This window comes from Dromiciops gliroides, chromosome 2, assembly GCF_019393635.1.
Source record: "Dromiciops gliroides isolate mDroGli1 chromosome 2, mDroGli1.pri, whole genome shotgun sequence".
NCBI classification, from domain to species: Eukaryota; Metazoa; Chordata; class Mammalia; order Microbiotheria; family Microbiotheriidae; genus Dromiciops; species Dromiciops gliroides.
This window is the reverse complement of record NC_057862.1, coordinates 60,638,428-60,665,724: the sequence shown is the minus strand read 5'-3', so window position 1 is coordinate 60,665,724 and position 27,297 is coordinate 60,638,428. Positions and strand designations below refer to the sequence as shown.

Genomic DNA, 27,297 nt, shown 5'->3' with positions numbered 1-27,297 from the left:
GGGGGGAGATGTCACCAAGCCTTCTTTCTTTTCTGATGAGTCAGGAGCCAGCGTCACAGGATCACAGACTCAGAACTGGAAGAGACCTACCTGAGGAGCCTTCCAGTCTAACCCTTCATTTTATAGACAAGGAAATTGAAGCGTAGAGAGTTTAAGTGACTTCCCTAAAGTAGGTGACTGAAGTAGGCTCCCTCAGGAGAGGCCCAAATGGAGGAATGAGCTCAGGGCAGAGGACACACCCCTCGTGATGACCTGGTGGTTATTCAGCACAACCAGACCAGGCCAGGAGCTGTGAGGGTGACCACAGGAGAGGAGTCTGTTAACTTCCTCAGGCGAAGGATGGAAGTAGAGGAGAAGTATGAGCAGAGGGAGGAAGGAAAGGAAGGAGAGAAGAAGAGGAAAGGGGGGAGAGAAGAAAAGAGGGAGGAGGAGAGAAGAGGAGAGGGAGGAGGAGAGAGGAAGAGAGGGAGGAGGAGGGGAAGAGGAGAGGGAGGAGAGAGGAAGAGAGGGAGGAAGAGGAGAGGGAGGAGTAGAGAGGGAGGAGGAGGAAAAGAGGAGAGGAAGGAGGAGGGGAAGAGGAGAGGGAAGAGGAGAGGAAGAGGAGAGGGAGGAGGAGAGAGGAAGAGAGGGAGGAGGAGAGAGGAAGAGGAAAGGGAGGAGGAGAGAGGAAGAGAGGGAGGAGGAGGGGAAGAGGAGATGGAGGAGAGAGGAAGAGAGGGAGGAAGAGGAGAGGGAGGAGTAGAGAGGGAGGAGGAGGAAAAGAGGAGAGGAAGGAGGAGGGGAAGAGGAGAGGGAAGAGGAGAGGAAGAGGAGAGGGAGGAGGAGAGAGGAAGAGGAGAGGGGGAGGAAGGGAAGAGCAGAGCTGCAGATTTAGAGTCAGGTCCTGTGTTCAAATCCCAGCTTTCTGCCATCTCACCTTACAGAAAGTCACTTATTCTTTCTGTACCCCAGTCCCTTCATCTGCAAATGAGGACACTGGATCAGATGACCTCCAAGATCCTTTCCAACTCCCAAGCTCTGATCCGAAGAAGAAGAGAGAACCACAACAAAAAAGCCCAGATAGAATTTGAGAATTAAAAGACACTGGCAGAGTCACTGGCTCTCAGTCCCTGGCAGTTGCTTCCATCCCCTCCCCTCAGTGAGATCCAGCTCTTGGTAAGATGGACAAGCCGAGGAAGTTTGTCCTCACTGTAGGCTCCTTCTCTGTGCCCTCCTGTCGGGGCCTCATTCAGTTCTGATTGTTTTCTTGTTGTTTTATCCATTTACACTGCTGTAGCCAAATGTGTATTCCTTTCTGGGTTCTTTGCATCAAGTCACATAAGTCTTCACATTCTCTCTACAGGTTTATATCCATTATTTCTCATGGCTTTGCCATTTTCCTTCTCTTTCTTTTTTTTTTTTTCTTTTTGTGGGGCAATGAGGGTTAAGTGACTTGCCCAGGTTCACACAGCTAGTAAGTTTCAAGTGTCTGAGGCCAGATTTGAACTCAGGTCCTCCTGAATCCAGGGTCAGTGCTATATCCATTGTTCCACCTTGAAAGTCCCCCTTATGAAGTAGACTGATGCTGAGGGAAGTGAGCAGAACCAGGAGAACATTGTACACAGTAACAGCAATGTTGCGTAATGATCAGTTGTGATAGACTTAGCTAATACAAAGATCCAAGACAATTCCAAAGGACTCATGATGGAAAATGCTCTCCACATCCAGAAAAAGAACTGTGGAATCTGAATGCAGATTGAACCATACTATTTTTACTTTTTTTCTCTTTTTTTGAGGTTTTCCCCTTGTGTTCTGATTCTTCTTTCACAACATGACTAATGCTGAAATATGTTTAATGTGATTGTACATATATAACCTTTATCAGATTGCTTGCTGTCTTGGGGAGGGGACAGGGAAGGGAGGGACAGAGAAAAATTTGGAACTCAAAAATCTTATAAAAACAAATGTTGAAAACTATCTTTACATGTAACTGGAAAAATATATTATTAAGATCGAAAAAGAAAAAAGAAAGTCCCCCTTAGTGAACATCTTTTTTTTTACTCTCCCCATGAAGAGTAACTTGGACCATCGCTTGAACTGACCCCTCTGTGTTCAACCCCTTTTATTCACATATGCAATTCCAATTCAGAATTTGAACCCTGGTCTTCCTGATTCCAAGACACACAGAAAGTTAGTGGTATAACCTTCCAGTGTAGAACCCCAGTGTACAAAATCCCTTCTCATTCACACCAAGGTGTGCATGTGGAGCCAGAGGGAGCCTCCTCTCGTCTCTGGCTGAGAATCACCCTTAACCTGGCCACCAGAGAGAAGGATGGAAATCTGAGAAACTAACCAGCAAGGAAGGAATAAAGACACACTGGCCACCACCTCTGCCAGTCTCCAGCCAGGTTCCTGCCATCAGAACATTGCTTTAGGAAACTTCCCCCAAACTGAAACTCTACCTCACAGAAGAGAACCAGCCAAATGTAAGACCCTTGAAAGCAGGGAGTAGTTTCTTTTTACCCCTTTACTCTGGCATATAGTAGGTGCTTAATAAATGCTGTTGAATTGAAGTTTGTACCTATTTGTGTATGTTTGCATTGATTAACTGCATATTTATATTCTACGTACACGCTGTCTCCCCATTAGGGGAGCTATTTGTGAGGAGGGTTGCTTAATCCTTTGTCTGCTCCTCCCCAGGGCAGAGTGCAGGGCCTGACACACAAGGCGCTTAATAAATGCTCATGGACTGATCCAAGTAAAGTGGATCCCCCAGGCCAAAGTCCAGCTGAGTGGGAACATAGCTGACCAGTGAACCCCAGCTCCAGTTCCTGATTCAGCTCTTGCACCTATGGAAGAAATTCATCCACACAGAGAAGAGTAGGGACTAGGACCCGGAAGGAGGCCTGGGAACCCCACAGCACCAGGCTGTGGGATTGGAATGGGGTGGGAAGGGCAAGGAGGAGGCATGCCGGGCCTGCAGGAGGGCAGAAGCTCATCACACTGTGCCAAGGGAAGGGGGCAGGTGGAGGGGAAGGCCTACAGTTCTCAGGTGAGCAATTCTCAGGAAGTCCTGGCTAGTCCACCATGAAAGTTCACCATTCCTCACCGTAGTCCCCATAAGAGAGGGAGGAGGTCACTGTAGGTGACCTGGATGTAAAGCAGTATTCTCCTGTATGACAGTGGCACACGTCTGGTGAGCAGGCATCCCTGCTTTATGCATCAACATCCAGAGGGTCTTCAAGCACAGCAGACCTTGTGTTGGTGGAGAATGGTTGTGTCACTTTTCTTTTAAATATTCCCTTTCCTCCCTGAAGTCAATGAATGAATGAATGAATGAATGAATGCATCCAAACAGACAAATGAAGAAGTCTATTACGAGGGCTATCATGTGGCTGCTAGCCCCCAGACACCATCGTTTCCAAAGAAATGACAACGAATCATTTTCTACTGTAGAAGTACTACATGTCCTTTCACTGATCCTCTAAGGTGTCCTAGAATAAAGCCACAAACTCCACCCTGGTTATGGTTTAATTAATCAGCATCCACTGAGCACCCATGGGCCAAGATGTCAGCTTGGGTGAAAAGGCTCTGTCCTTGGGAAGCATGACTGTGTTATCCCTTCTTGAACCACAGATTTCTAGAAACAAAGGGCCTAGGACTGTGCTGGCTTGAGGGCCTATCAAGGCAAGGACAATAGAAAAAAAAAGGACAAGGGAAGTTACTGGGATTTTTTTCTTCTTTCTTTTATTAATATGATCATAGGATTCTACTGACTACCACCCACTCCTCCCTTAAATCAACTCATTTTGCTTGATTTCTCTCCCTTTTCTAGGTAAGAGTTGAATTCTTCAAAGGTGCTTGTTGTCAGATTCAAATATCTGAGCATCAGCTACAACTCCAATCTAGATCACAAACACACTTTTGTTGTAAATAACATCCTTCATCCCCTCCCTCAAATTAAATTGGATATTTTAACAAAGTACCCATGGATATAACACACAAAATGAGTCTCCCAGGGAAAATACAGGTGTATCTTACAATAACAGACAAGTCCACACACACACACACACACACACACACGCGCACACACACACACACACACACACACACACACACACACACACACACACACGTTTTCTCTCTCTCTCTCTGGACCAAACTCCTGCTTATACTTCCCTTCCTTCTTCCTCTCACCAACTCACATCTTCCTCTTACATTTGTTCCTTCATCATCAAAGATGGGTAGACCTTGGTTCTCTTTCTGCTTTCTTACATTCTCCCATTCCTCACCCACACCCTTTCCTCTCTTCCTCTCACACACCTACCATTTCTTTTCCCCAGGTATTCTCTCTTGAAACCACCCACATTCTCTTCCCTCTCCCTGAGGGATCTTCTTGCCCTCTCCCAGAAGAAAGCAATCACACACACTATCTTTACACACACACACACACACACACACACACTCTGTACAATAACCTGTCATCTCCCCTATCTATTCTCTCCCCCTCCCTGTCTCACAAAGGAACCCTCCCAGACCCACACACACACTCTCTCATCTCTCACTCTTTAGCCTAGCTCTCTTAGCATTCACCTCCACATCTTTTTTTGTGGGGCAATGAGGGTTAAGTGACTTGCCTAGGGTCACACAGCTACTAAGTGTCAAGTGTCTGAGGTCGGATTTGAACTCAGGTCCTCCTGAATCCAGGGCTGTTGCTTTATCCATTGTGCTACGTAGCTGCCCCATACACATTATTCTTTTAATATTAAAAGCAGACTTGAAAAAACAGACTCTCAATCCTGTGCATATTGATTCTACTGCAGACTCATCTCTCCCACCCCTAGCAGTGGGATATTGGACAAATCACTTAACCTCCTGTGGTCCTTAGCTTCCACTTCCATAAAATGGGGATAATCATGCATCTACCTCACAGGTTGGGTCGAATGAGAAAGTGAATGTTTAAACCTCTGAGCAAGTATTTCCCTCACATTTGCCCATTTTCGATTTCCAACAATTTCTTCAAACCCTCGGCTTCTAACCACATTCAAATTTCCTCCCTCTCTCATACACATAAATAGAATTCCAACACAGGAAGCTAGTGACTGCATTACTCAGGCTGGAGAGAAAAGAGGGTATATTTATAGGTCTATCCGATTGGGACAGCCAAAGAGACTGGAAAATTTATCTTCAACCCATTCCTGCCCCAACCTCTCTAATACACTTTTCACCCAACTAGCTCAGTTGATGGATTTCCGGATCATTTATTTGGCTGAGGAGGGGGAAGGTGGTCTTCTCCATTTTCATACCCATTTCTTAAAGTCACAAAACAGTGGTTAATTCACCAAACCTTCATTTTGAAAATTTATTTAGAAAAAAAAAATTAACACGGGCAAATGAGATACTTCAGTGTTACAACAGAGTATAGAAATGTCTAGCAATAATCCGATAATTTGATCTTTAAATACAAAATAACCACATGAACACCTAATGTACAGGTTTTGTTTGAATACATATTTATTAGATAAATATTAGGTTGTCACATCATCTAACTACATACAGTTTTGCAAGACTAGAAATCACAATTAGTTTTCTGACCAGTTTAAAGTATGAAATGATTGCATTGTACATACGATGTACAAACAAAAGACAATGACCATTTCTGCAGAAGTTACTTCTGACTGTACTTACATGGGTGCGCGTGCACCACGAGCACGCACGCGCCTGTGTGTGGGCATGTGTCATTCACCTCTGATCATGATATCAAAAATTGTACAAAGTATGAATTTGGTTACAATCTTTTTAAATCTCCTTTATTTTCTTCATTGTTTTCTTAGCACCCTAAAAATACACAGCTGAGGACTAGCACATTGAAGCTAAAGAGTACATGTAGATAAAATAAAAACAGAACAAAGCAAAACTTTCCACACAGGGTCAGTGTATATTACAGAGTGTGAAACCAATGCGGAGACTTCACAAACGCTAACAGACAGAATCTATTTTTTTTTTCCACATGAGATGGAGCTCCAAGCTTTTTTTTTGTTTGTTTGTGTTTTTTGCAAAATAAAATCAAATGCACATTCCAAGGAAGATGAATGCATCTCTGTTAACAGGTCTCTATTTCTCATTTACATATATGTACAGACGTGTCCCTTGAGTCTCTGCTGCTGACACGGCGGGTGTCTGGATGGGTCGGTCCTAAGTTCTATCAGTGAGCAGAAATGTAGGTAGGTCTCTGTGGGTTCATTAGGGCTTCCATTGGGGGAAGGGGTAAATATATATATACATATATATTTTAATCTGGAGAAAAAAAATCTACTGGGAATTTGATACACAAATAAAGCTTTAAAAAAGCCCAAAGGGTAGGGGTGCTCAATATTTCTTTCACGGAGCTTTCCCCACCCACCCACCCCCATCCCACCTTGTAATTAACTTTGGCAACATGGACACAAACACGCCAGTAGATCCCATGGGCAAGTTTCCTTGAGGTGCAGCTGTTCTGGACAGAAGCACCGGGCACCTCGGAGATTCTGATGGCTCCAACAGCTCTATCCACCAAGACATGAACAGTAGGCACCATCTTGGGACTCGAGAGCCAGCCTTGCTTACAAAGCTATCATCTCCACTTGCATTTACCTCTTTGCTGCTCTTTCTCCAGATAATAGTGCCTTTGACAGCTTAAAAACAAAACAAGGAGCCAGAGCCTGTACCCTCTCATTGCATGTCCGTCCCTTCCCCTTGTTCCCAAAATAATGTGGGAAAGGTTCCCTACAAAGCTCTCGGTCTCTCTCAATCACTGCCTGTTTGAGAAAGCTGATGCTTAGGTCTAAAGGAAAAAATGATTGAGACTAACTTGCAGGACAAGGCCAGGAAACTTGTTGTCTTCCTAGGAGAGGGGCACTCAGAAGTGGGAAACTGGTAGCAGGTGCCAATTTGTCCTGGGAAACTGCTGCAGTGCAAATGGGAGCACAGTACTGGGGGAAGACAACTTATCACTCGAACAAATCAGAAGGTCCCCAGAGAAAGCCCTGAGACCTGGCAGCTGAGGACCCTCAATTCTGTCTAGGGGGCTGACCTTCCCACAGAGATCACCCCACACAGAAGACAATGGACTAGCCTGTCCTCCCTCCCCCCACCACCCCCCAAATCACATTCTATCCCAAGTGTGTGTGCATATGTATGTGTGTGTATGTGTGGTTTAGATGGAGAGGGGTGGAAGATGGCAGGGCACGCCAGGGAGAGTAACATCTGGAACACTACCGGAAGCCACCCAGATTTTACCTCATGCTGCTTGTTTTGCTGTTTGCTCTACTGCCAAAAGATTTGGGAAATGGATCAAATGGGTGAGTTGACATCTTCAAAATAAAAAAGAAATTTCATTCCCTTAAGTCTGTAAAAAGAACCTTTGATATTTTTTTTGTTTTACTTTTTTTCTAAAAAAGGACTTGTTTTTTGTTTTTTGTTTTTTCATCTTCAGTCAAGGTATTTAAAAACACCAGCAAAGGATATAACCAGGTCATGAAAATGTTGAATATTATCAAAGACGATACTAAAATATTCACAAAGATATTTACAATAGTGATTCTTAAAATAATTGATTTTGCATACTGAACAACTTGTCATCTGAGAAAAATGCAAAAAAACAAACCAACCAGTACAAAGAAGGTGTGATGGCAAATTCCCTACAGAAAACCTGGTCGTCTCAATATGGGAGGCTGGAAATAAATGAAAGTGACCACTGTTTCCTGTAATATCTACAGCAAGGGGCTAGGGGTGCCCAGAGAGGGGGAGAAATAAAGATTAGCTCTGGGGAGGGGGGGCAGTGATGACAGCAAGGAACTCGAAAGCAAAGAATTTACACATCTGAGTGACTGGGAACAAATCCGGCATCATCTGAGCCCAGAGTGGGCCACTGACAGCCCAAATCAAAGCACATGTGAGAACTGGGGCAGGGGCATGAAAACCTGGGAGGGTGGTAACCAGGAGGGCTTTGAAGAGACAGATGGATGGACAAGCAGGAATCGCTTCATGTCACAATGGGTAGGAAGCATCAGGTTTGCTTTAAACCACTGAAGGCGAAGACAGAGCCGAGATGAGACTCCTTAAAGGGAAGGCTGGCACGTGTGAACGTCTTTGCATGCAGCTCCCTGGAGGGCAAGGCACACCTACATGGGTGTCCGGGCCACATGGTAAGGACAGAATAACAGAAGAGGCAACACGCAACATTGGCTCTCAAAAGATCCCAAGACCAGGCTATTTTCAACTTGAACCTCACCTCGGCTCCTTTCTCTCTGATGTTTAACAGGACCAAAGGAAAAAAAAAAGGGGGGGGACTGGGGTGGGGAGGCCGTGTGTGAGGGCCAGACAACATATAACAATATAACAGTCCTGGAGACAGAGGGTGGGAAAAGGAAACACACAAAAAAGGAAGTCACTCATCTATCATATCCCAACGTTCCTTTCTGCAGATGATTTAAAACTGATTTTGTCTCTTGTGTATTTTTTAAAAAGGAGAAAATTGGGAGGAAAGGCGCACATTGCTGTCTCTGCCTCCTGACAGGTTTGTCCTCTTCCTTCCCACACTTTCAGAACCTCCCTCACCCCAACAAGCTCCCTTCCCCAAGAAAAGGGGCTGAAGCTCCCCACTTTCTGGCTGAGGGAACTGTAGGGTCCTCTCATGATTCCAACGACTCAGTGGTTGTTCTCTCTGCTGTCCATATCTTAGAGACAACCCTACGGTTCCCTCCTTCTGCCGGAACCCAAAGCACAAACAACTCTCCCTCCCCCATCTCCATCCATTCTCTTGGAGCCTCTGCGTAGCATGAACCGTTGCAGGCTCTGTCGGGCCTAGGAGGTCAGGGGTTGGAAGTGGCAACCCTCAGCTCAAGGGAGAAAGCACGGTCGGCTGTGGCCCGGTGAGGTTCTTTCTTGGTTGGTTTGTGCTTTTCCGGTGGTGGTGACTTGGGCAGCTCTGGCCAGCACCCACAGGCCTCGCTCCTGCATAGGCTGCCCCTCCCTGGGTGACTGCACCTGTTCCATCTGTCTCTCTCCGTATTTCTGGTTCCGTGGTTGCTCAAGGTGTCCAGTCTGGGAAGTTGGTGGATGGGGAGAATTCTCAGTTTCAAAAATGGAAGACCCCTGGGTTAGAAGGTTGGTTTCTGACACTGGGTCAGCATGGGAGGAATTGGGGTGGGAGGGGAGAGCAAGCTGCTTTCTTATCCTTGCTGAGCTAGATGTGCTGGGGTGGTTTTCTCCATTACCAGGCTCTCCTTTAGAGGACTGTGTTGGACGTGGACAGAAATGCAGCTGCCCTGGGCTTTAGGCTTTGCCATGCCAGGGCCGGGGCAGATGCTCTAAGGGCCCCCAAACCCATGTGGCCTAGGTACCACTTCCTCTTCTGCAGTCTCCCCACTGAATGCCAATGGTTCTGAGAAGGTGATAGCAGGGAGAGACCTCACCCCACTTCCGAATGAGAAGTTCTGGGGCAGAGAACTTGGGAGGATATGGACTACATGGGGTGGAGAAGTATGTGTGTTTTGTGTGTGTGTGTGTGTGTGTGTGTTTGCATGCGTGTGCGTGTGTGTACGTGTTGGGAAGGGGAAGGGGGCTGATTAAAAGCCGAGAGCTTCAGTTGTTCTCAAAAAGCGAGAGAAGGTCGTCATTACTATTGCTCGGCAGGTCAGGAGGGTCCAGGTACGAGAGTAACTCATCTGGATTCGTGAGTTCTGGAAGAAGCTGGAAAACAAAGATGGAGAGGGGATGAGGAAGGGGCCAGCCAGACACCTCCGGGGTCACTCTTCTTCCTGCTGCCCTCCAGAGGGGCTGGGGCTCTTGGCCCGAGGAGGCACGGGACAACTCAGTGCCATTTCTCTCCCTGCAGAAGGAATAGCATGAGCTCACAGGCCTCACAGGCCACCTAGGCCAACCCCCTCCATTTTGTGGAACAGGAAACAGTTTGTGTGATTTGCCCAAGATTCATACCACTGTTCAATGGCAGATCTGGGATTCGAACTCAGGCCCACCACCACAACTTATCCTGCCCCACTGAGTCAGATGGGAGCAAAGGCTGGGAGATATGTCTAGCCCACTGCCCTACTGAGCTGACGTGGCTGGAGGAGAGGGCCTGAAGCTTTGAGCTAGATTTCTAGAAGGAACCTCACCCAAGGTCTGAGAAGGCATTTCTGATGAGTGCTAGGGCTGTGTGCATATTGTGTGTGTTTGGTTTTTACAATTTTTATTCCCGGCCCCATGTCTGGTTAATTCCCTTTCAGACTGGCTCCCTGTCCTCGGCTCTCAGCTCTGGTATTCGCAGCACCTCCGTGCAGGTTCAAATCACCACTGTTTATCTGGGAGATGAGGCCAGTTTCTGTTCCTTTGCTGAACCCTCCTCCAAATTCTCACTCTGCCATCCTGATGGAGCCACTAAGTCTAGAGTGAAGCCCTGGGGGGCTAACTACAAACTGAAGGGGGGCCTATAATGCCTGTGTACCTTCCTTCTCTGCTCTGTTTTAGTCCCTCATCAGCTGAAAAGTCAAGGGATGGGGCAGCTAAGTGGTACAGTGGATAGAGCACCAGTCCTGGAGTCTGGAGTACCTGGGTTCAGATCTGGCCTCAGACATTTAACACTTACTAGCTGTGTGACCCTGGGCAAGTCACTTAACCCCAATTGCCTCACAAAAAAAAAAAAAAAAGTCAAGGGCTTCTGGGGACTCCCAAGACACCCTTTTGATGTTCACATCCTAGCTTACTTTAATGCAAACATTTACTTAATGACAACCCTTTCTCCCAGAGGCAAGGCTCTGAGTAATAGCCTAGCGTGTGGGCCAAGAGGCCAGGGCAATGTCCGTGCAAAGGGCAAGGGCTGAGGGAAGGAAGGGGATACCTCTCCAGGGGTGTTTTTAGCAGCAGATCTAAAAATCTCATCACCGGTCTGTCTCAAAGAGGAGAACTTTTGCAAAAATGAAAGTGATTTTCAAAATTAAGTGAATTGTTTAGGGTTTTTTTTGGGGGGGGGAGGGGAATATATATGTAATAGGGTAATGGGAATGTGCCAGTTGGTGGCCTGTTATTCTAATTCTGGTGTACCCCCCATTACTCAGTGGTCCAGGTCAGAGGCATCAACGCTCCCCAGTGTGGCCTAAACCAGATTCAAATGTAAATGGGAGCTATTTAACAAAATAAATAAAAATACAACAAAACAGATAATATTAATAACATGGTTTTTCTAAGTCAATGTATGGCTTGTAGGGGAGGGGTCTTTCTGTATTTAGTGGCCCCCATTTCTACATGAGTTTGACCCCACTGCTCTACCGGAAAAGAGGTTCCCAAATAGGAGATGCCCAGTGGCTCTAAAGGACCAAGGCAGCGGCTGAAGGTGGCATGGAACCACCAAGTTGTATGACTCGCTTCAACTCCCTCCTGATACTCACTACCTGTATGACCATGGGAAAGTCACTTTGCAGCCTCAGGCCTCGGTCTCCCCATTTGTAAAATGAGGGGGTGGGCCTGGATGTCCCTTCCGGCTTCCCTGCCTTGGGTTCCAGGGCCTCTCTTGCCAGAATCTCCCAGTGGGGCTGAGCCCCCATGTCTGGAATACTCTGCTCTGGTTAGTTCTGGTGGCTAACCTCTAAAGGAAGTAGCCCTTTCTTTTACCTTCCTGGTCTCACCCTCTTATGCTTCTTTATCTGGCCCTCCCTTGTTCTTCGATGACTCACACTGGGAATCTCCTCTCTCTGTAGGCTCCTTCCTATGTACTATGAATGCCCGAGGAGGAACTGATCCATCTCCCTGTGACCCTCAAGGAGAGGGCGCTGGTGGTGGCCCGAGGGGGAACGACTGAATTTTGTTAAGCCATCGGCAGTCCCTCTCACCCTGTGTGGTAAGGCAGGCTGAGGAGGGGTCCCCAGTCATTGCCATGATTGGCCCAGCACTGCTTAGACTCCCTTGGCCATCTCTCCCCACCACTGCCAACTCCCAGGGAGTCCCTGATAAGGGCACATGGAATGTGCAACAGAAAAGGCTGAAAAGCAGGCGTGGATGACACATGGACCAGTAAATCCGAGACACACACCCCCAAACACACACAGACAAGACAGACAAAGGGACGCCCAAGTTCCCCTGGCCTCCCCTTTTGCTAATACCCCATCCCTCTGGTCCCCTTCCACAGCTAGAGACAGAACAGTATAGACGGCAAAAAACCCAGAACAGGAGAGGAAAGGGGGGAGAGGAGAGAGGAGAAAAAGGGGGTGGGGGATACCCCCGATGCCTCAAATGACTGTAAGCTCAAAAATGAAAACAACCCCCCAAAACCCAACCCCAAACCAAAACCCCTGACCCCAAACCACCGAGACAAAGCTGAATGAGGAAGGTATGTGTTTGGGCAGAACAGAGCAAGGCAAGAGCCTTAAATTTCTATCCTTGGGGACTGAGAGTAGTTGGCCTGGAGGCCCAATGAGAAGTAACAAAAGGGTTATTAATGAAGAAGGGAGACCCCCTCCCTAAATGAGAGCAGAGCGAATAATCCTCCCATGTCCTAGGGGTCCCCTACCCTTCTCTAAGTAAAGCCAGGACATGAGAAGAGATGTGTTGACCACCCCCCAAAACCACAGGAGCCCACTAATCTCACCCCCCCCACCTGTCAGGTAGGTGGGGAGGGTGGACCCCTCTGGCCACACATCCCACCTCCTCTTCCGCCCCCTGCCCTCTTCCTTCCCGTCCTCCCTCCCTCCCGCCTGCCCTGTCTCTCGGGCACACCCTGGTGCCAAACCTAAATGCAGGCAGATGACAGCGGCGACCCACACTTACATCCAGCGAAGGCTCCGGCATGTCGGACGCTCCCTGGGCTCCGGCCTGACCCTCTAAGGCTGTGGAGGGGTTAAAGGTCAGGTCGCTGTGTGGATGGTTGCTGGGAGCAGCCTGAGGCGGTTGCCGGGGCGGCTGGGAAGGAGGAGGTGGAGGAGGAGGAGGAGGAGGAGGAGGAGGAGGAGCCCCACTGTGATGTAATGGTGGCCCTGACTGGTTGCTGGGGTGTGGTACGTGCAAACCTTGTTGTATGGAAGTATGGGGCTGATCAGAACTGCCAGGATGTGGGATCTGCGGAGGAGGAGAGAAGCAGGAAAAAAAGAAAAGTGAGGTGACAAGGTACAGTGCACGAGATGCCTGAAGAAAATGAAAACCAAAATCAAAACAAACCAAAAACACCCTTTACACGGAATGCTTTTCTGTCAAGAAAAAAAACAAAAACACCAACAAAAAAACCAAAGACGCCCCCCAAAAACAACCGACCAGGAAGAAGGATCAGGCTACAGCGCCATGAAGGGGGCGGGCCGCACTGGGTGTCTCTGGGGGAGACAGGGGAGGGAGGGAGAGAGGGGATGAAGGACTTCAAGAGACAAGAACAGACATGAGAATTGGAGGGACCTGGCCTCTCCTTCCCTATCCCCTACCCAGCCCCCCCAAGTCTCCTCCAGCTTGGACACCATCACGATGAACAAGAGCGTGGTCAGAAATGGAAAAGCAAAATGTGGATGTTTCGGGGTGCGGGGAGGCATGTAAATGCTGGCCCTGACCCTGGCCACAGCCACAGAACAGAGCTGGGGGGTGCCAGCTCGGGGTGGGCGCCCGCAGACACAGAGAGCAAAGCACTAGACAGAACCCCCTGTGACAGAGGAGTAGGGAGAATTAAAAGCCCCAGGAAAGTCAGCTGCTTTGTGAATGCCAGAAGCAGCATCCTTGGCTGGCACTGGGTACTTTCTGAGAGGTCTCATTGTGGAGAGGGCCAACGTTACCACTGGGGCACCCACTGGTACCACTGGGGCAAGGGGACCTGAGGAAGGGGGGAGGACCTGGAGTCAAGCAGTCTTTTCCCTCCTCCTCAGAATGGTCCCACCCAAAAACCAACTCCAGAGCCAGGGAAAACCCTAAACCTCAGGGGGGAAGGGGCTTTCCTAGGCCCCTCTATTGGAGTCAGTAGAACACAGAGAAGCAGGAAAGCGACAGTGACCACCCCAGAGGTAGAAAAGGCAGAGAAGCCCTGGAGAGGGAGAGGACAGGGGAGGCACAAAGACCGGAGATAAGGTTGTTTATGCTGCCAAATCTCACTGACTCCCAAGGAGAAGGGCAGTCTGTCTTAGCTCCTTCTGAAATTACAGAACAGAGCGGACCATAAGCCACTTTCTAGATGAGGCTCTTCCAACTCCTCCGAGCTGCTTAAGCAAGTAACTTGGTTTACACTTCTATACACTTAGATGTGTGCGTGTTTGTCTACAGAGAATGCAAGCTTCCCAGGGGCAGGGAGTTTTACATTTTCATCTCAGTACCCACGGAGCCTGTTGCAGTGGCTGGCACATAGTAGGCCTTCAATAAATACTTGTTTAATTTACTGAAATGTTGTCTAATTGCCTTTAAGTACACACAGCAAATGTGTCCACTAAGGATTATCCTGTGTGTAGGGTGAGAGGCATTAACGAATTGACAGAATTTATAGTGAGCAGAAGCACCCACAAACGCAGAAATGAAGAAAGAGTCCATGGAAAAGTGGATTCTCTTCGTAAGGGTATAAATGCTCCCTTTTCAAACAGACCGACAGAGCTTTTGGAGTCAGAAGGAAAGAGACTGTAGCCCTCCCAGGTCAGTTCTTCCAACCTCCCCTCTGTTGTGGGAATCACAGGACCACAGGATTTAAGGGCAAAGTCATCTCATCTGACCAACCCATTTTTCAGACAAGAAAACTGAGGCCCAGAGAAATGGAGTCTCTTCTAAAGCATCTCTGGTGTCATGATCTATTTGAACACTTGAAGTGATGACAGGGAACTCATTACCTATGAAACTAGTCATACTTCTGAAGAGCTCTAATTGTAAGAATATTTTCTTTATGCTGAGTCAAAACTGTCTCCCTACAACTTCCGGCAGGTGTTCAGTAAAGAATGTATGATGGATGGATTCCAGTGCACTTCATTCAGTCAGCTCCCACAAATCCTGAATAAACAGATGGCTACTTCAAAAACAATGTACCTGCTCTTTGTTGTGCTGATGCTTCTAGCACCTAAGTGAACCTCAGTGTGTGAGAAACAGGAGCCTCTCCTATTTAAACCAGCATCGCTTGTGGACTGGGCAAGAACTCTGCTGAAGGATTTAATCCCTGGGTCTCACCAGCCTGAATGAGCGGGACTTGAAGCCCAGGTGCTGCCTTGACACCTTTTATTTTCAGAAGCTGATTCAGGGACCTGGACCTTTCTCTCTCTCCTTTTTTTCATTATCTATTCTCTACCTTGGTCAGAAAAATGCCCTGGACAATTTGCCGATTGCTCATTCCATCGTAGCAGAGCAGGTCCGGTGCCTGACCAAAACTTCACCCCTTCTCTCTTGCTCCATTTTACAGGGAGGGCTCTCTGTAGGCCTTACCTGCGAGTTTAACCTTGGGCACCAGGAAAAGTGGGAAGAGGGAAAGTAGGGGGTGTTCTCAGAAGCTCTTAATAAAATCCTCAACTGTTTCACCTCATGGAGACTCAGCCCCCGGGTGTGCAGAGGCCAAGACTTGGCCTGTGTCTAGCCAATGACTTGGATATTTCTGGGAGCAACCCCCCTCTGCCCTTCTTGTTAACCTATTCCATCTCCCTTTTCTTGGTCCACAATTCTGGTTTCTTGGAGCTTGCTATCCCTGGGTCGGTACATATAGCCAGAGGTTGTCAGGTAAGCCACAGCGCCATGTTGTTGTCTTGTTTTCAATCACAGCCTTTGCCTAAAAGCCAATTCTGGGCTACAACTCTGAAGTCTGATATTCTGACCTCCTGGCAGGTCCCAAGGCCAAGGTCATTAGAGGACAAAAAGCCCCATCTTCTGCCTCTCCCTCTTCCCCAGAGCTTGGGGAAAAGGGTAGGGCAAGTTTGGGGCGCCCTGGAACACACGCCCTGGGCCCCAGCCACTATCCTTTATCCAACCCCAGAACGTAGCAGACTGCCCAGGGAGACCAGGCAGTGTGATCGACAGAAATCAGAACACAGACTTTATCTCAGTTCCCGCTTCTTCCTTCTCCACCAAACCCCGCTTTTGGCTTTTACCTCCTCTGAGGTCCTGAGGGTACTGGACTACAAGAAAGTGTATCACATATGAAGACGGCTGGTATTGCTATTGCCGGATGACTGAAGGGGAGGAGGAGGGAAGAAGATATAGGCAGGGCATCCTCTCAAATGCCCAAAGAAGTTAAAAAAACCTAAACACCTGAAAACAATTTTCCAAGCCTTGGAACAGGTTACTATTTTAGATCTACGTCCGAGAGATGAGGGCTACACATCCCCTTTTCCTCAGTCATTCCTGTATCCAAAGACTTGTCTAGAATGACCTCTCCTACGCCAGGCAGAAGAAAGAGCCCCGACACAGGATCCAGGAGTTAGTTCTGGCTCCAGAGATAATTCAGGAGGTCACTTAAAGGCTCCACACCTGATTCCTCACCTATAAAGTGGTAATACTAATACACACTTTCTAACTTATGTCTCAAAGACCAAATGAGGTGATAAACCTTCTCATTGTGAAAAGAATAGAACCGCTACTCCAAGGTGGGCTGTTAATACTTATTGCTCTTGGATTCTTTCTTCCTTCATTTAAAGCTCTCTGGCCCCATCAGGGAAGAATATGGCACCAACACTCAATTCTCATAAATCTGGTCCCAATGAATCTGGTTTCAAGTGGCTGGGCATTTGGAACTGTATCTATTCTCCAGATCCTGGCCCTCCTACTCATCTGTTGGGGGAAGAAAGGAGGGAGAAGAAGTGATACTAACTGTCATTCTTAACAGCCAACTGACTGGCTGATCTGAAAAGGCAGCCAAGGCTGGTCAGGCAGGGAAGACAGAGATGAACAAAGGCATGTGCACCCTTTCCCTCCTCCCCCACCCTGTATTGGTTCTGGTATCACTTCAGAAAGCCTTCTCTACCTACCCTGACTTACTTTCATTCTCAAGGTGGGAGAGAGGTCAGCAAAGGATGTCAACAAAGCCACGTTCAGATGTCAATCAATCAATCCATTCTAATTCTAGCCTAATTCTGCTATCTTGCCCTGCACAACCTTGGAAAAGTCACAGCCTCTTCTTTGGGCATCAGTAGAATGCTCAAAAAATTTCCTTTGAAAAGGATAATATGCCCTACAAACTGCAAAATAATATCATGGTGATTAAAACTCCAAGAAGGTTGTTTTTGTTTGTTTTGGGACTGAGAAGGATGTTCTAGAGCCTAGCTTCTTAACCTGTGGGTCACGTAACTGAATGTAGGGGTCATGAAAAATTTGGCAATAATAAAGTTTATGTGTACCTATTTTATATAGCTGTATACCCAGGGTCACATAAAATTTTCTCAGGCAAAAAGGGGTCGTGAGGGGAAAAGTTTAAGAAGCCCTGTTCTAGAATTTGGTTCTGCAGTGAATGTTGGATTTGGGATGTGAACACTGAGTAGATGAAGGCTGAATTAATCAGGATCAGATGAGCCAAGAGGGTCCTTTGGTATCATCCAGATTCCAGCCCACCTCTCTCCCAACTAAGTCCTAATGAAAAGAAGTGGTGCCCAAGGTCACACAGATAGTAACTAGTAGAACTGGCATGTGGACCCAAGGCTGCCTTGGGTCTGATGAACTTTCCAGTCCACAATCCACTGTCCAGTGACTTTGTTGAAGTGTGTGTATATGATAAGGGAAGAGAAAGACTATTTTTTGTTGTAAAGAAACCAACAGAACCAATCTAAGAGCTGGATGATACCTCACTAAGGCCGACCCAACAGAATTCTAGAACCTTGGAGGCAGAAGAGAAGCTAACCCACTGTCCACTAGCTAATACTACACTGGAAAACATTGGCAGGACTTGACCCCCATTACCTACTGGCTCCCATTCTCACACCTTGGCCTCTATCCCTGCTGGGAAAGGAACAAAATACCCACAAAGAAGTGTCTCAGACTGTTCCTCAGTCTAGTCCAAGAAGAAGGTAAAGGATTTAGATGGGGAGATGAGGTTAGGTAGGTCAGAGAAGGGAAGGGGGGATGATGGTGAGAGGGTACTTACAGTTTCTTGCATGGGGTGACTGAGGGGTTTCTCCAGGGCAGCCATGTTGCTGGGCATGTCCGGGGGATGGGAGAGCTGAGGGGGCCCGTGCATGAAGTCATTCATGGACGTCCCTCCGGGGTTCCCATGGGGGAAGTCAAAGTTACCGTGGCCTTGGTAGTTGTTGCCTGAGGGGGTGAAAACAAGGGGAGGGGAGGGGGTGTCACCCACTAGATAGGTAGTATTTGGGCATCGGGACCTCGGCACGAGGCATGGGACAGTGCTCGAGAGAGCCAAGCTTCTCTCTGTCTCTGCTGAAGAATCTGGAGCCATCTCTTGGGCTCAGCTCAGGCTGTACACGGTAAGACACTGTCTACACTGAAATTCCTTGGGCTTATTCAGCTGGGAAGGAAAATGAAGGCACTCTGGTGGGGAGCAGGGCAGGCAGAGGGGGTTTTTCACTGACAACCAGTAGGAGGAAGAGAATTTTCCTGATGTTTTCAAGTTAGGGTTGATGCTTTCAGGCAGTCACATCGACCACTGGGTCTTTCTTTCAGGTGCCTTCTGGGGGCTGAGAAATGTATCTAAATGGGCCTAGTGGATCAATGACCAAACCATGTGTATGGATGAAACCCCTACATACATGCCCGGCACCATGGGAAATCCAGGGGAGAAAAAAAAATTCCAGAAGGTGATAATGGAATAAAGCTAAGAGAGAATCAAGTCTAACTCCCTTGTTTTACAGATGGGAAAACTGATGCTCAGAGAACTGAAGTATCTCATGAAAGGTTACACGGTGAGTTAGTGACAAAACTTAACCCCTAGCATCAGGGACTCCAGGCTGTAGTCCTCACTCTGTCACTAACGAGCTGGGTTACCCTGGGCAAGTCATCTCACTTTTCTGGATGTTTTCTTATCTGTAAAACGGGCGAGTTGAAACAGATGACCTCTCAAGCCCGTTATAGTTTCTATGATTCTATGACTTCATTGCTCTCTATACCTCACTCACTGCCTTCCCAAAGCAGTGTTAAGAGTAAACAGGACGGGGCCTTTGTTGCAGTCCTGTCTCTGATCCTGGCTTGCTGTGTTAACACTGGGCTACACAGTATTGTGTGACTTGAACACAAATAACCTGGCCTTTCTGTGCCACCCAGTACCCACGGGCGTCACAATTCCTTGCTTACTAAGAGGACGAGAAAGACAACATGTAAGAAGCACCTGAAATTGCCTACAAGAAGACCCTCTGGAAATTCAAGCTCATTTATTTAATGGGGTTACTCTCCCAGCAGTAAAATAATTCCTGAATGGGGGAATAGGTATGGTATACCACTGTGGAAAGGATGAGGCTCTCTCATCAGATAGCACCCCACTGATGGCCCCTGACTTCAGATTGGGGGTGTGTGTGTGGCTCTGCAATGACCAGTGATGGTTGAAGGCTGTAGCCACGAGCCCACTGGACTTGAACAATTAGGTTGACTCAGGGTCAAAGGCAGGGACACACATAGGGATATGGCAAGGACAAACACCCTAGGAAACCAGGTGTGGTTTCTTTTAAAAACAACCCTTAGAGAGAAGGATAATGTACCTGTTTTCTCCCAATGTATCATCCCTCCCCGACCCCGCACCCTCCACCCCAGCTCTGTAAGTAAGCATGCTGCAGAGCCCTAGGCTCATGCAGGGATTATGACACCTGCATGGTGAGACACACCGAACCTGGGAGACAGGATGTGACCATGTGTCTGATATGCCGGTTCTGAATGGCTCTGCGCTGTGACTAAGCGTGATGGTGATGACACAGCATGGAGAAGCATTCTCTCCTCTCCACCTCCCCCCGCTGCTTCCGGGGGCACTCATTTACATGGGGAACGAAGGACTGGGATGTGTCAGTGGGAAATGCGGGGCAGGAGAGAACTCGATGGGGTGGATATCCACCCATAATCCAGATAAAGATGAAGCTTGCAATATCCTTCTTGTGAACCACCATCATCATCATTCATGTCCTTTCCTCTTCTGTCACATGGGCAAGCCAAAGGTACCTAATATCATGAGGTTGCTTTGGATGATACCTGCAGGTGGGGCAGAACGGCACTGGGAAGCAGGGTAGGAAGGATGTGTGCTTTGGGATCTCTGGAATCCAAAGTCCTAAACTCATTCCTATCCTTGGACTCCATTATTGGTGAACTGGGGAGCAGGGAGGGAGGGAGGGAAGGTATATTCCTGGTTTCACCTACCTTGGCTGTTATACTCATTGGAGTTGGTGCCCCCAGGTGGAGGAGGAAGTGGATAGGGGGATGGCCCAGGGCCCAGAGCTGCGATCATCTCCATGACATTGGGCATGATCATCTGGCTGGGGCTCATTGTCTTAAACCTCTTGGAGGGGATGCCATCCGGGTCATCCTTGATGTGGATATCGGATTTGATGGGGACTGGCCTCCAGCTACATGTGGGGTCAATAGTGACCTCTTCAAACTCCGAGCTGCAAATGACAAAGGAAGACAGCTAAGGCTCTCTCTGGATCCTCTGCAGGGAGGAGAACAGGCCCCCTCCTCTTTCTAGAAGCCTGAATCTGCCCCACAGGGCTCAGCGATTCTAAAGCAGCTCCGGGTCAGCTCTTTCAAGCATCTGAACATAGGTAACTTTGTTCCCAAGTTAATCGGTCAGCCAAAAAGCATTTATCAAGGGCTTACTATGTACCGGGCACTGTGCTAAATTTTGGGGCTACAAAGAAAGGTAAAAAGAACAGTCCCCGTCATCAAAGAGCTCACATTCTATTGGGGGAGACAACACATGTGGGGATAAGATCGATGGAGAATAAATGGAAGGCAATCTCAGGGGAGAAGGAGCTGGCAGCTGGGGTGGGCTGGGGGAACAGGAAAGCCCTCCTACAGGTAGTGGGTTTTAAGCTGTTTGGAAGAAAGCCGGGAAAACTACACTAAAAAGTGCAAGTGAGGCCAGAGAGCCTTCAAGTCAGAGGAGGCAGACAGGGCAAAGGCACCCGGTCAGGAGGAATTAAACTGTAGCTAGGCCCATGGAGAGGTTGCGGTGGGTGTGGAGGTCAGGGAAACATAAGAAACCTAGGAGCGGAAGAAGGGGCCAGAAGTGCCCAAGAGAGGAGTTTATGTCTGGTCCCGGAGGAGCAGGGAGCCACCCGAGCTCAGGGAGGGACATGGTCAGGTCTGGGCTTTAGGAAAATCACCTTGCCAACTGAGTAGAAGACGGAGTGATGTGAGGCCAGAGGCTACTGGAATAGCCCAGAGGAGAAGTGATGGACACCTGAGCTAGGGTGGTACAGAGGTGACTAGAGAGAAAGGTGGTGAGAATGGAGAAACAATGAGATGTGACAATAGACCAAATATATAGCCTGAGTACAAATGGGGGGCTGGGAAGACGGCGGTGCCCTTGGTGGTAATGGGCAAGTTTGGAAAGAGGGAGGGTTTGGGGAAAAAGGTAACAAGTTCTATTTTGCATATGCGGAGTCTGAGATGCCATGGGGAGACCCAGCTGAAGGTAGCTGGCACACTAAAGCTCAGCCTGGGCCTCATTTTCCTCAGCTGTCAAATGGTATCAGGGACTTGCCCGTGGTCACAGAATAAGGCAAGGGCAGAACAGGCCCTTGCCTTCCTGATTCCCAGCTCAGTGCTCTCTCTGTTAGGCCTCGATGCCCCATAGAAAAGGAGTAGGCCCTGCTTTCCTCCTAGAACCTGGTATTCTTGCTTCTTTCCCAGGCCAACTCTTAGTTTCTGGATGTCAATAGAAGGGAGAGGAAAGAGTGGGGAGATTTGTTTCTGGCTCTGGTCTAGGTCAGCTGATACTGGTCACCCTCAGGCTGCCACACTGGGGCTGCCGCGGGCCAGGGACCCAAGGCCCCAATGCTTTCTGACTTTTTGTTAGGGTCACTGATTTAGAGGTGGAAGGGACATGAAAGGTCTCCTAGTCTAACCTAACCTGGGTCCCAAATGAACTTAATCTAACAGAACGTAAGCTCTTTGAGAGCAGGTTTTTTGTTTGTTTTGTCTTTGTAGCCCCCTGAAAGTGGCGATTATTAACTTGTTATGGTTATGAAATAATGTCAGGAGGTAATCAAAGCCTGGAAGACCACAGCCACAATAACTACCACACCGTAAATCAAAAGACAACGACAAAGAAGAAAAACAACCCAAGCTGAACTGTGTAGTGAGAATGACCAAGCTGGGTCCATGAGAAGAAATGAGTAAGGGTGGTGCCTGCCTTCCCTACCTCCTGGGCAGACACAGAATGCCAAGATGCTGCCCGTGTGCCACCCGCACTCCACTCATGGGCTGGTTGGTTTGGTTGAACTGCCTTTTTTCCCCCTTTCTGATTTTATTTTTCATCAGAGGGGATGGTTCCCTGGGCAGGGGATGGGGAAAGGTCTATTTATTTGGAAATGAAAATGATTTTAAAATAGCAGATATCAGTCAAACCAAAAATAGAGACAAATGTGAAATAAATGCTTATTAAACTGAACTGAATCTAGGTCCCAAAGGTGAACCCAGAGACACTGTACGGTGGGCATAAGTGGCTTCTCTTCTACTGAAACAAAGTGATAAGAGACAAGGGCCTGGGAGCTCAGGGCTACCCAGTGCCTCGAGCATCCTATTTTCAGAATCCAAAGTCAAGGGCGCCCCACCCAGAGTCCTTGGCTCAGTGACACTTACTTCTGGATGGCATTCAGGATTCCCCACATGTACTGGTCGACCTCCAGGCCTTCAAGCAGAGCGGTTTTACTAGACAAAAAGAGAAGCTACATCATTGACTGTTCCCCTCCTAGACCGAGCCCAGGATTCTGGTGAGTGTATCTTTCTGAGTGTCCTTAGCCTGGCCATCAACCATTCTCTCTCCATTCACAGGGTTAGCTAATCTACTCTCCTGGCTAGTGATCCCATACCAGACAGAAAGAGAATTGGGGAGGGTGTGTGTATGTGCATCCTGTTCTTTTTTTTTTTTTTTTTTTTTTTGCAGGGCAGTTGGGGTTAAGTGACTTGCCCAGGATCACACAGCTAGTAAGTGATAAGTGTTTGAGGCCGGATTTGAACTCAGGTCCTCCTGAATCCAGGGTTGGTGCTCTATCCACTGTGCCACCTAGTTGCCCCCACATCCTGTTCTTAAAAGCCCTCTGGAGAAGCCCCATCACACGATTCCTGAATATCCATTTCAATATCTTGTGACCTGCTTTTCAATGTGTTGAACCCCATGCCCGTGTGCTCCCCACACCCCCTCTGCTAGGCCTCACTCCTTTCTTTCATTTCTCTTTTAGAGTGGTCTCTGGAGTTAGGGGGTTGAGGGGTTGGGAGGGAATGTTTGGCCACTGCTCTCCTTCAGCAGATGAGGCCAGAGTTTAACTGGTAGTGCAGAAGAGGGGCAGTTTCAGGTAGGGCATATGGCTAGCTGAGGTGAAAGAATAAAAGGAGATAACCTCAGCTCCCCAGGACACAAAAGGGCTTACTCACTTGCACACTGGACACCTCCAGGTCCCCCTCTCACAGTTCAGCTGCAAGTATGACTCTAAATCGAAGCACTGAAAAGATGAGAGACATGCAGAGTGAACACTTGGGACCTGAACACGGGACCCATCCGTGCTGCCTTGAGGTTCAGACGCCAGCATCTACAACCTTTCCTGACAATAAAAGGCTTCTGAACACTGGGGGAGGCTTCTCACACACAGTCCTATTATTCCTTGGATACAACATTCTGAGTCCCAGGGCTGTCCCGTCACCTCTTACTTACTTGGTCCACTGGCATCTCCTTCTTCCTTTTGTTTTTGTTTTTTTAGTGAGGCAATTGGGGTTAAGTGACTTGCCCAGGGTCACACAGCTAGTAAGTGTTAAATGTCTGAGGCCGGATTTGAACTCAGGTACTCCTGACTCCAGGGCCGGTTCTCTATCCACTACGCCATCTAGCTGCCCCCATCTCCTTCTTCCTTAACCTCCACCCCCTAGTCTGTCCTGACATAAGAACACTCACCTTTCAAAGCCCAGCTTAATATGCACCCCCTCCTTGAAGCCTTCCCTGATCATCCCAATCTAAGGGATCACAATCCCCAACAAAAACTGAAGACTTTTTTCTGCTTTCATATTTCCTGTTACTATCCCTGGTCCTTGCCCCAACTAGACTGCCAGGTCCCAGAGGATGAGGACCCTTATATTTTCTGTGCCACCCATGGGACAGGTACATGGTAAATTCACAAGAATGTAGCTTGAGAATTGGAAGGGCCCTTCCAGGTCACCTAGTCTAACCCTCTCATTTTGTAGTTGACATTACCAAGGCCTAGAGAGGCTAAATTACTTAGCCAAAGCCATAGAGGTGCGTGTGCCAGTGTGAGCGACACACACACACACACACACACACACACACACACACACAGGATTCAAAGCCAGCTTCTGTGCCTAGGTGGTTCACTTAAGGGGAATCCAGAGAAATCATTCCAGAATCCTGCCTCTGATGGAGTGCCCGCAGACTGTTTAAGAGAGCTGCCAAATTCTTTCCTTAAAGGCAAAGGAGATGCCCAGAAGAACATGTCTACTGACAGCGAGCAGTCCATTCCTTAGGAATGGGGCTGGATCTGAACACAAACACTGGGGAGGTCACCCCTCTACTCAGACCCAAGGGGCCCTCTATTACTTCTAGGACCAACCGTAAATCCCACTGTTGGATGACCAGAGTCCTTCACAATCTGGTCCCAGAATGATTTCCCATCATCCCCCTCCAAGCACTCTGTGGTCAACAGCCAAATCCTGACCTCACATGTGGCACGCTTCCAGGTCTTTGCATTGGCTGTTGGTGCACGGAGGTCCCAGACGCCCCACTCCCTGTTACCCCCGCCTTAGTGTCTTTCCTTCCAAATCTTTTTGGCTCTACCTGGTATCAATCTATATGTACATGTTGCTTCCCATGGCTGGTCTCTAAGCTCTTCAAGACTGAGGACTTGGGCTTTCTATACCCAGAACCCAACACAGGGCTTTTAATATGGGATTGATTACCAGTAAGTAATGGGGACTCACTAAAGGTTTTTGAGAAGGGCAGTGATAATCACAACAGTAAAGCAGGAAGATTACATGTTGATTGAGTGACTGGCCAAATGGTGACTGATTGACTGGGATGGAGGGAGCAAGAGGTAGAGTGCCATCTTGGCTGGGACTGGGGAGCAAGGTAGCAGATCCCCCAGGGTGGGGAATAGGGAGGTGTGGCTGCCCTGATGGGAGCCTGACAATGACCTTATGTTGGGTAGTGAGTGGGACCTTCCTTAGACAGTGGGGGTTCTGAATGACATGTGTATGGGAGGGTGGCTGGGGCCACATTAAGTAGGATGTGCCTACTACTGGCCCCATCGTATCGTTTTTGCGGGGAGGCAGGGCAATGAGGGTTAAGTGATTTTCCTGGGGTCACACAGCTAGTAAGTATCCATGAGGCTGAATTGAACTCAGGTCCTCCTGAATCCAGGGCCAGCACTTTATCCACTGCGCCACCTAGCTGCCCTCCCAGTATATCTTCAAAAAGGTAAGGTAACAGCACTAGGATTTAAGGGGGCTGTTGCTTCCAACTCTTCTCCCCCTCCCACTCCTGTTGCCTTTAAGCTCAAAGCTGACACCCCCCCCCCAAAAAAATAGAGGTTTGGATTATAGCAGCAGCGGCATCCTCTCCGCCCACTGACCTGGACGTGCTTGCAATCATGACCTCTCGCTGGTAGCTGAATCCGCCGGAATGTGATCGGACATTTCAGAGACACCTTGATGGCTGTCTGTTCCACACCATCCTCTCCGTTGAGGGTGGCATTGCCCGAAGAGGCAGCCACACTGCTGAAATTCCGCTTGACTATTGCAAGAGGTTACAGACACAGGGATTAGGAAAACAGCCACCCCTGGTTGTTCTTCATCAGGGGATAATAAATCTGTCTGCAGAAAAGGTCCGTACAAATACCATCTATCTCTCCTGCAGATTTAATGACTACCAGTGCCTCATCAACTGCTCTTCTCCCTCCGCTCCCCGCTTCCCCCCCAAGCCCCAGTATATTTCCATTAATATTTGAGACATGTCCCTGCTCAGCTACATGGCTTCTAGGAGACGCTGCAACCTCATTAGTATTTAGAGCTGTTCTTCGGTGGCCCTGATGAATGCCTGCGAATGCAGGGACCAGCCAAACGAGCCTTGGGCAGACCTGGGAGGAGAACTTAGACATTTATCACGTTGGCTGCACTGCTGTCCTGGCCCCATCTGCAGGGAGACCTGGATTGTTGCTGCAATGGCTGCAGGGATCTGCTTACCGAAATCATAGGAAATGGGAGGGCTTTTGCTAGTGTGTGTGTGTGTGTGTGTGCGTGCGTGTGCGCTCACACAGCTGTTTCCAGAGAATGGGCTAGCAGCTCACTGGACAAGTGCAGCAAGGGCCACCTCCCTGGTTAATGATGATTGTGCTACTTCAGGGACAGCCTCATGTTCAGGGGAATTCTCTTTGTCAATCATATCCTCACCATCAGAAGAAAAAACATCATGGCAGAAGAAGCAACCTGAGTTTCTAAGTGATTATTTGTCCAGCCACGTGTCCAAAATGAACATGTTACCTGAACGACTTCCAGAGTAAGTGAATGCCAAAAAAACCCCCAAACCAACCCCCCCAACAGAGTAAGCCAATGGATGTGGATGTAGTAGACAGAAAGCTGGTCTCAGACATACTAGTTGTGTGACCCTGGGCAAGTCACTTAACCTATCAACATCCCAGGAAGTTTTAAGAGCAGTTGGTATTTTGGTAAATATTTAACCACCAGCTCTTCAAAGAAAAAGCCCTGCATTATTAAAATTTTTGCCTTCACTTCCTTAAGTCTGGAAATCAATAAAGCAAAAAGTCACGCTCTGATTTGTAGCGTCTCCGAAAACTTAACAAGTGGTTCTTGAGGGCTGGAAGGAGCCAGCCCCAGAACCACTCTAAGACCAGAAACTGCTGAACACTGGTACATACAGGCAGTTTCCTCACTGGGGGTTCCTTACACCAACGACATTGGAAATCATGGGTGTGAATCCCCCTTCCCCTCACAAGAGTAGCTAACATTCTGTAGCAGCCTTCTGTCTCCTTGCTGATGATGGCATCAGGAATCCCACGTACTTTCTTCCCGATTTGTGGAAGGCTTTTTTCACCCCTTCCCCAGCCTGCATACAATCAGGGGCTCACTGGTGATGGGCACATCCGTGCCCAGCTTGCTCCAGGCTCCCAAGTCTGGATGAAGCTACTCACTATTCTCGTCCATCTCCAGCCCTGGACCATCCTCCCTGACAGAATGGAAGGGGAG

The 27,297-nt window shown here is 48.3% G+C and overlaps 1 protein-coding gene across 10 annotated transcripts in view; it reads right to left on the bottom strand.

Moving 5' to 3' along the window:
- Nucleotides 1–8,271: 8,271 nt before the first annotated feature.
- Nucleotides 8,272–27,297, bottom strand: part of ZMIZ1 (zinc finger MIZ-type containing 1) — a 469,106-nt gene continuing 450,080 nt past the window's right edge. For 8 of the 10 annotated variants that reach the window (XM_043990032.1, XM_043990031.1, XM_043990034.1 and 5 more), the window contains 7 exons: nucleotides 25,668–25,828; nucleotides 23,467–23,534; nucleotides 22,675–22,743; nucleotides 20,230–20,474; nucleotides 18,020–18,186; nucleotides 12,781–13,068; nucleotides 8,272–9,711 (listed from right to left, as the gene is read on the bottom strand). In XM_043990032.1, the coding sequence (XP_043845967.1) occupies nucleotides 9,604–9,711; nucleotides 12,781–13,068; nucleotides 18,020–18,186; nucleotides 20,230–20,474; nucleotides 22,675–22,743; nucleotides 23,467–23,534; nucleotides 25,668–25,828 (1,106 nt within the window). In that variant the 3' untranslated portion in view covers nucleotides 8,272–9,603. The remainder of the gene's footprint in view (nucleotides 9,712–12,780; nucleotides 13,069–18,019; nucleotides 18,187–20,229; nucleotides 20,475–22,674; nucleotides 22,744–23,466; nucleotides 23,535–25,667; nucleotides 25,829–27,297) is intronic. The other 2 variants (XM_043990035.1, XM_043990041.1) reach the window with 2 other exon arrangements.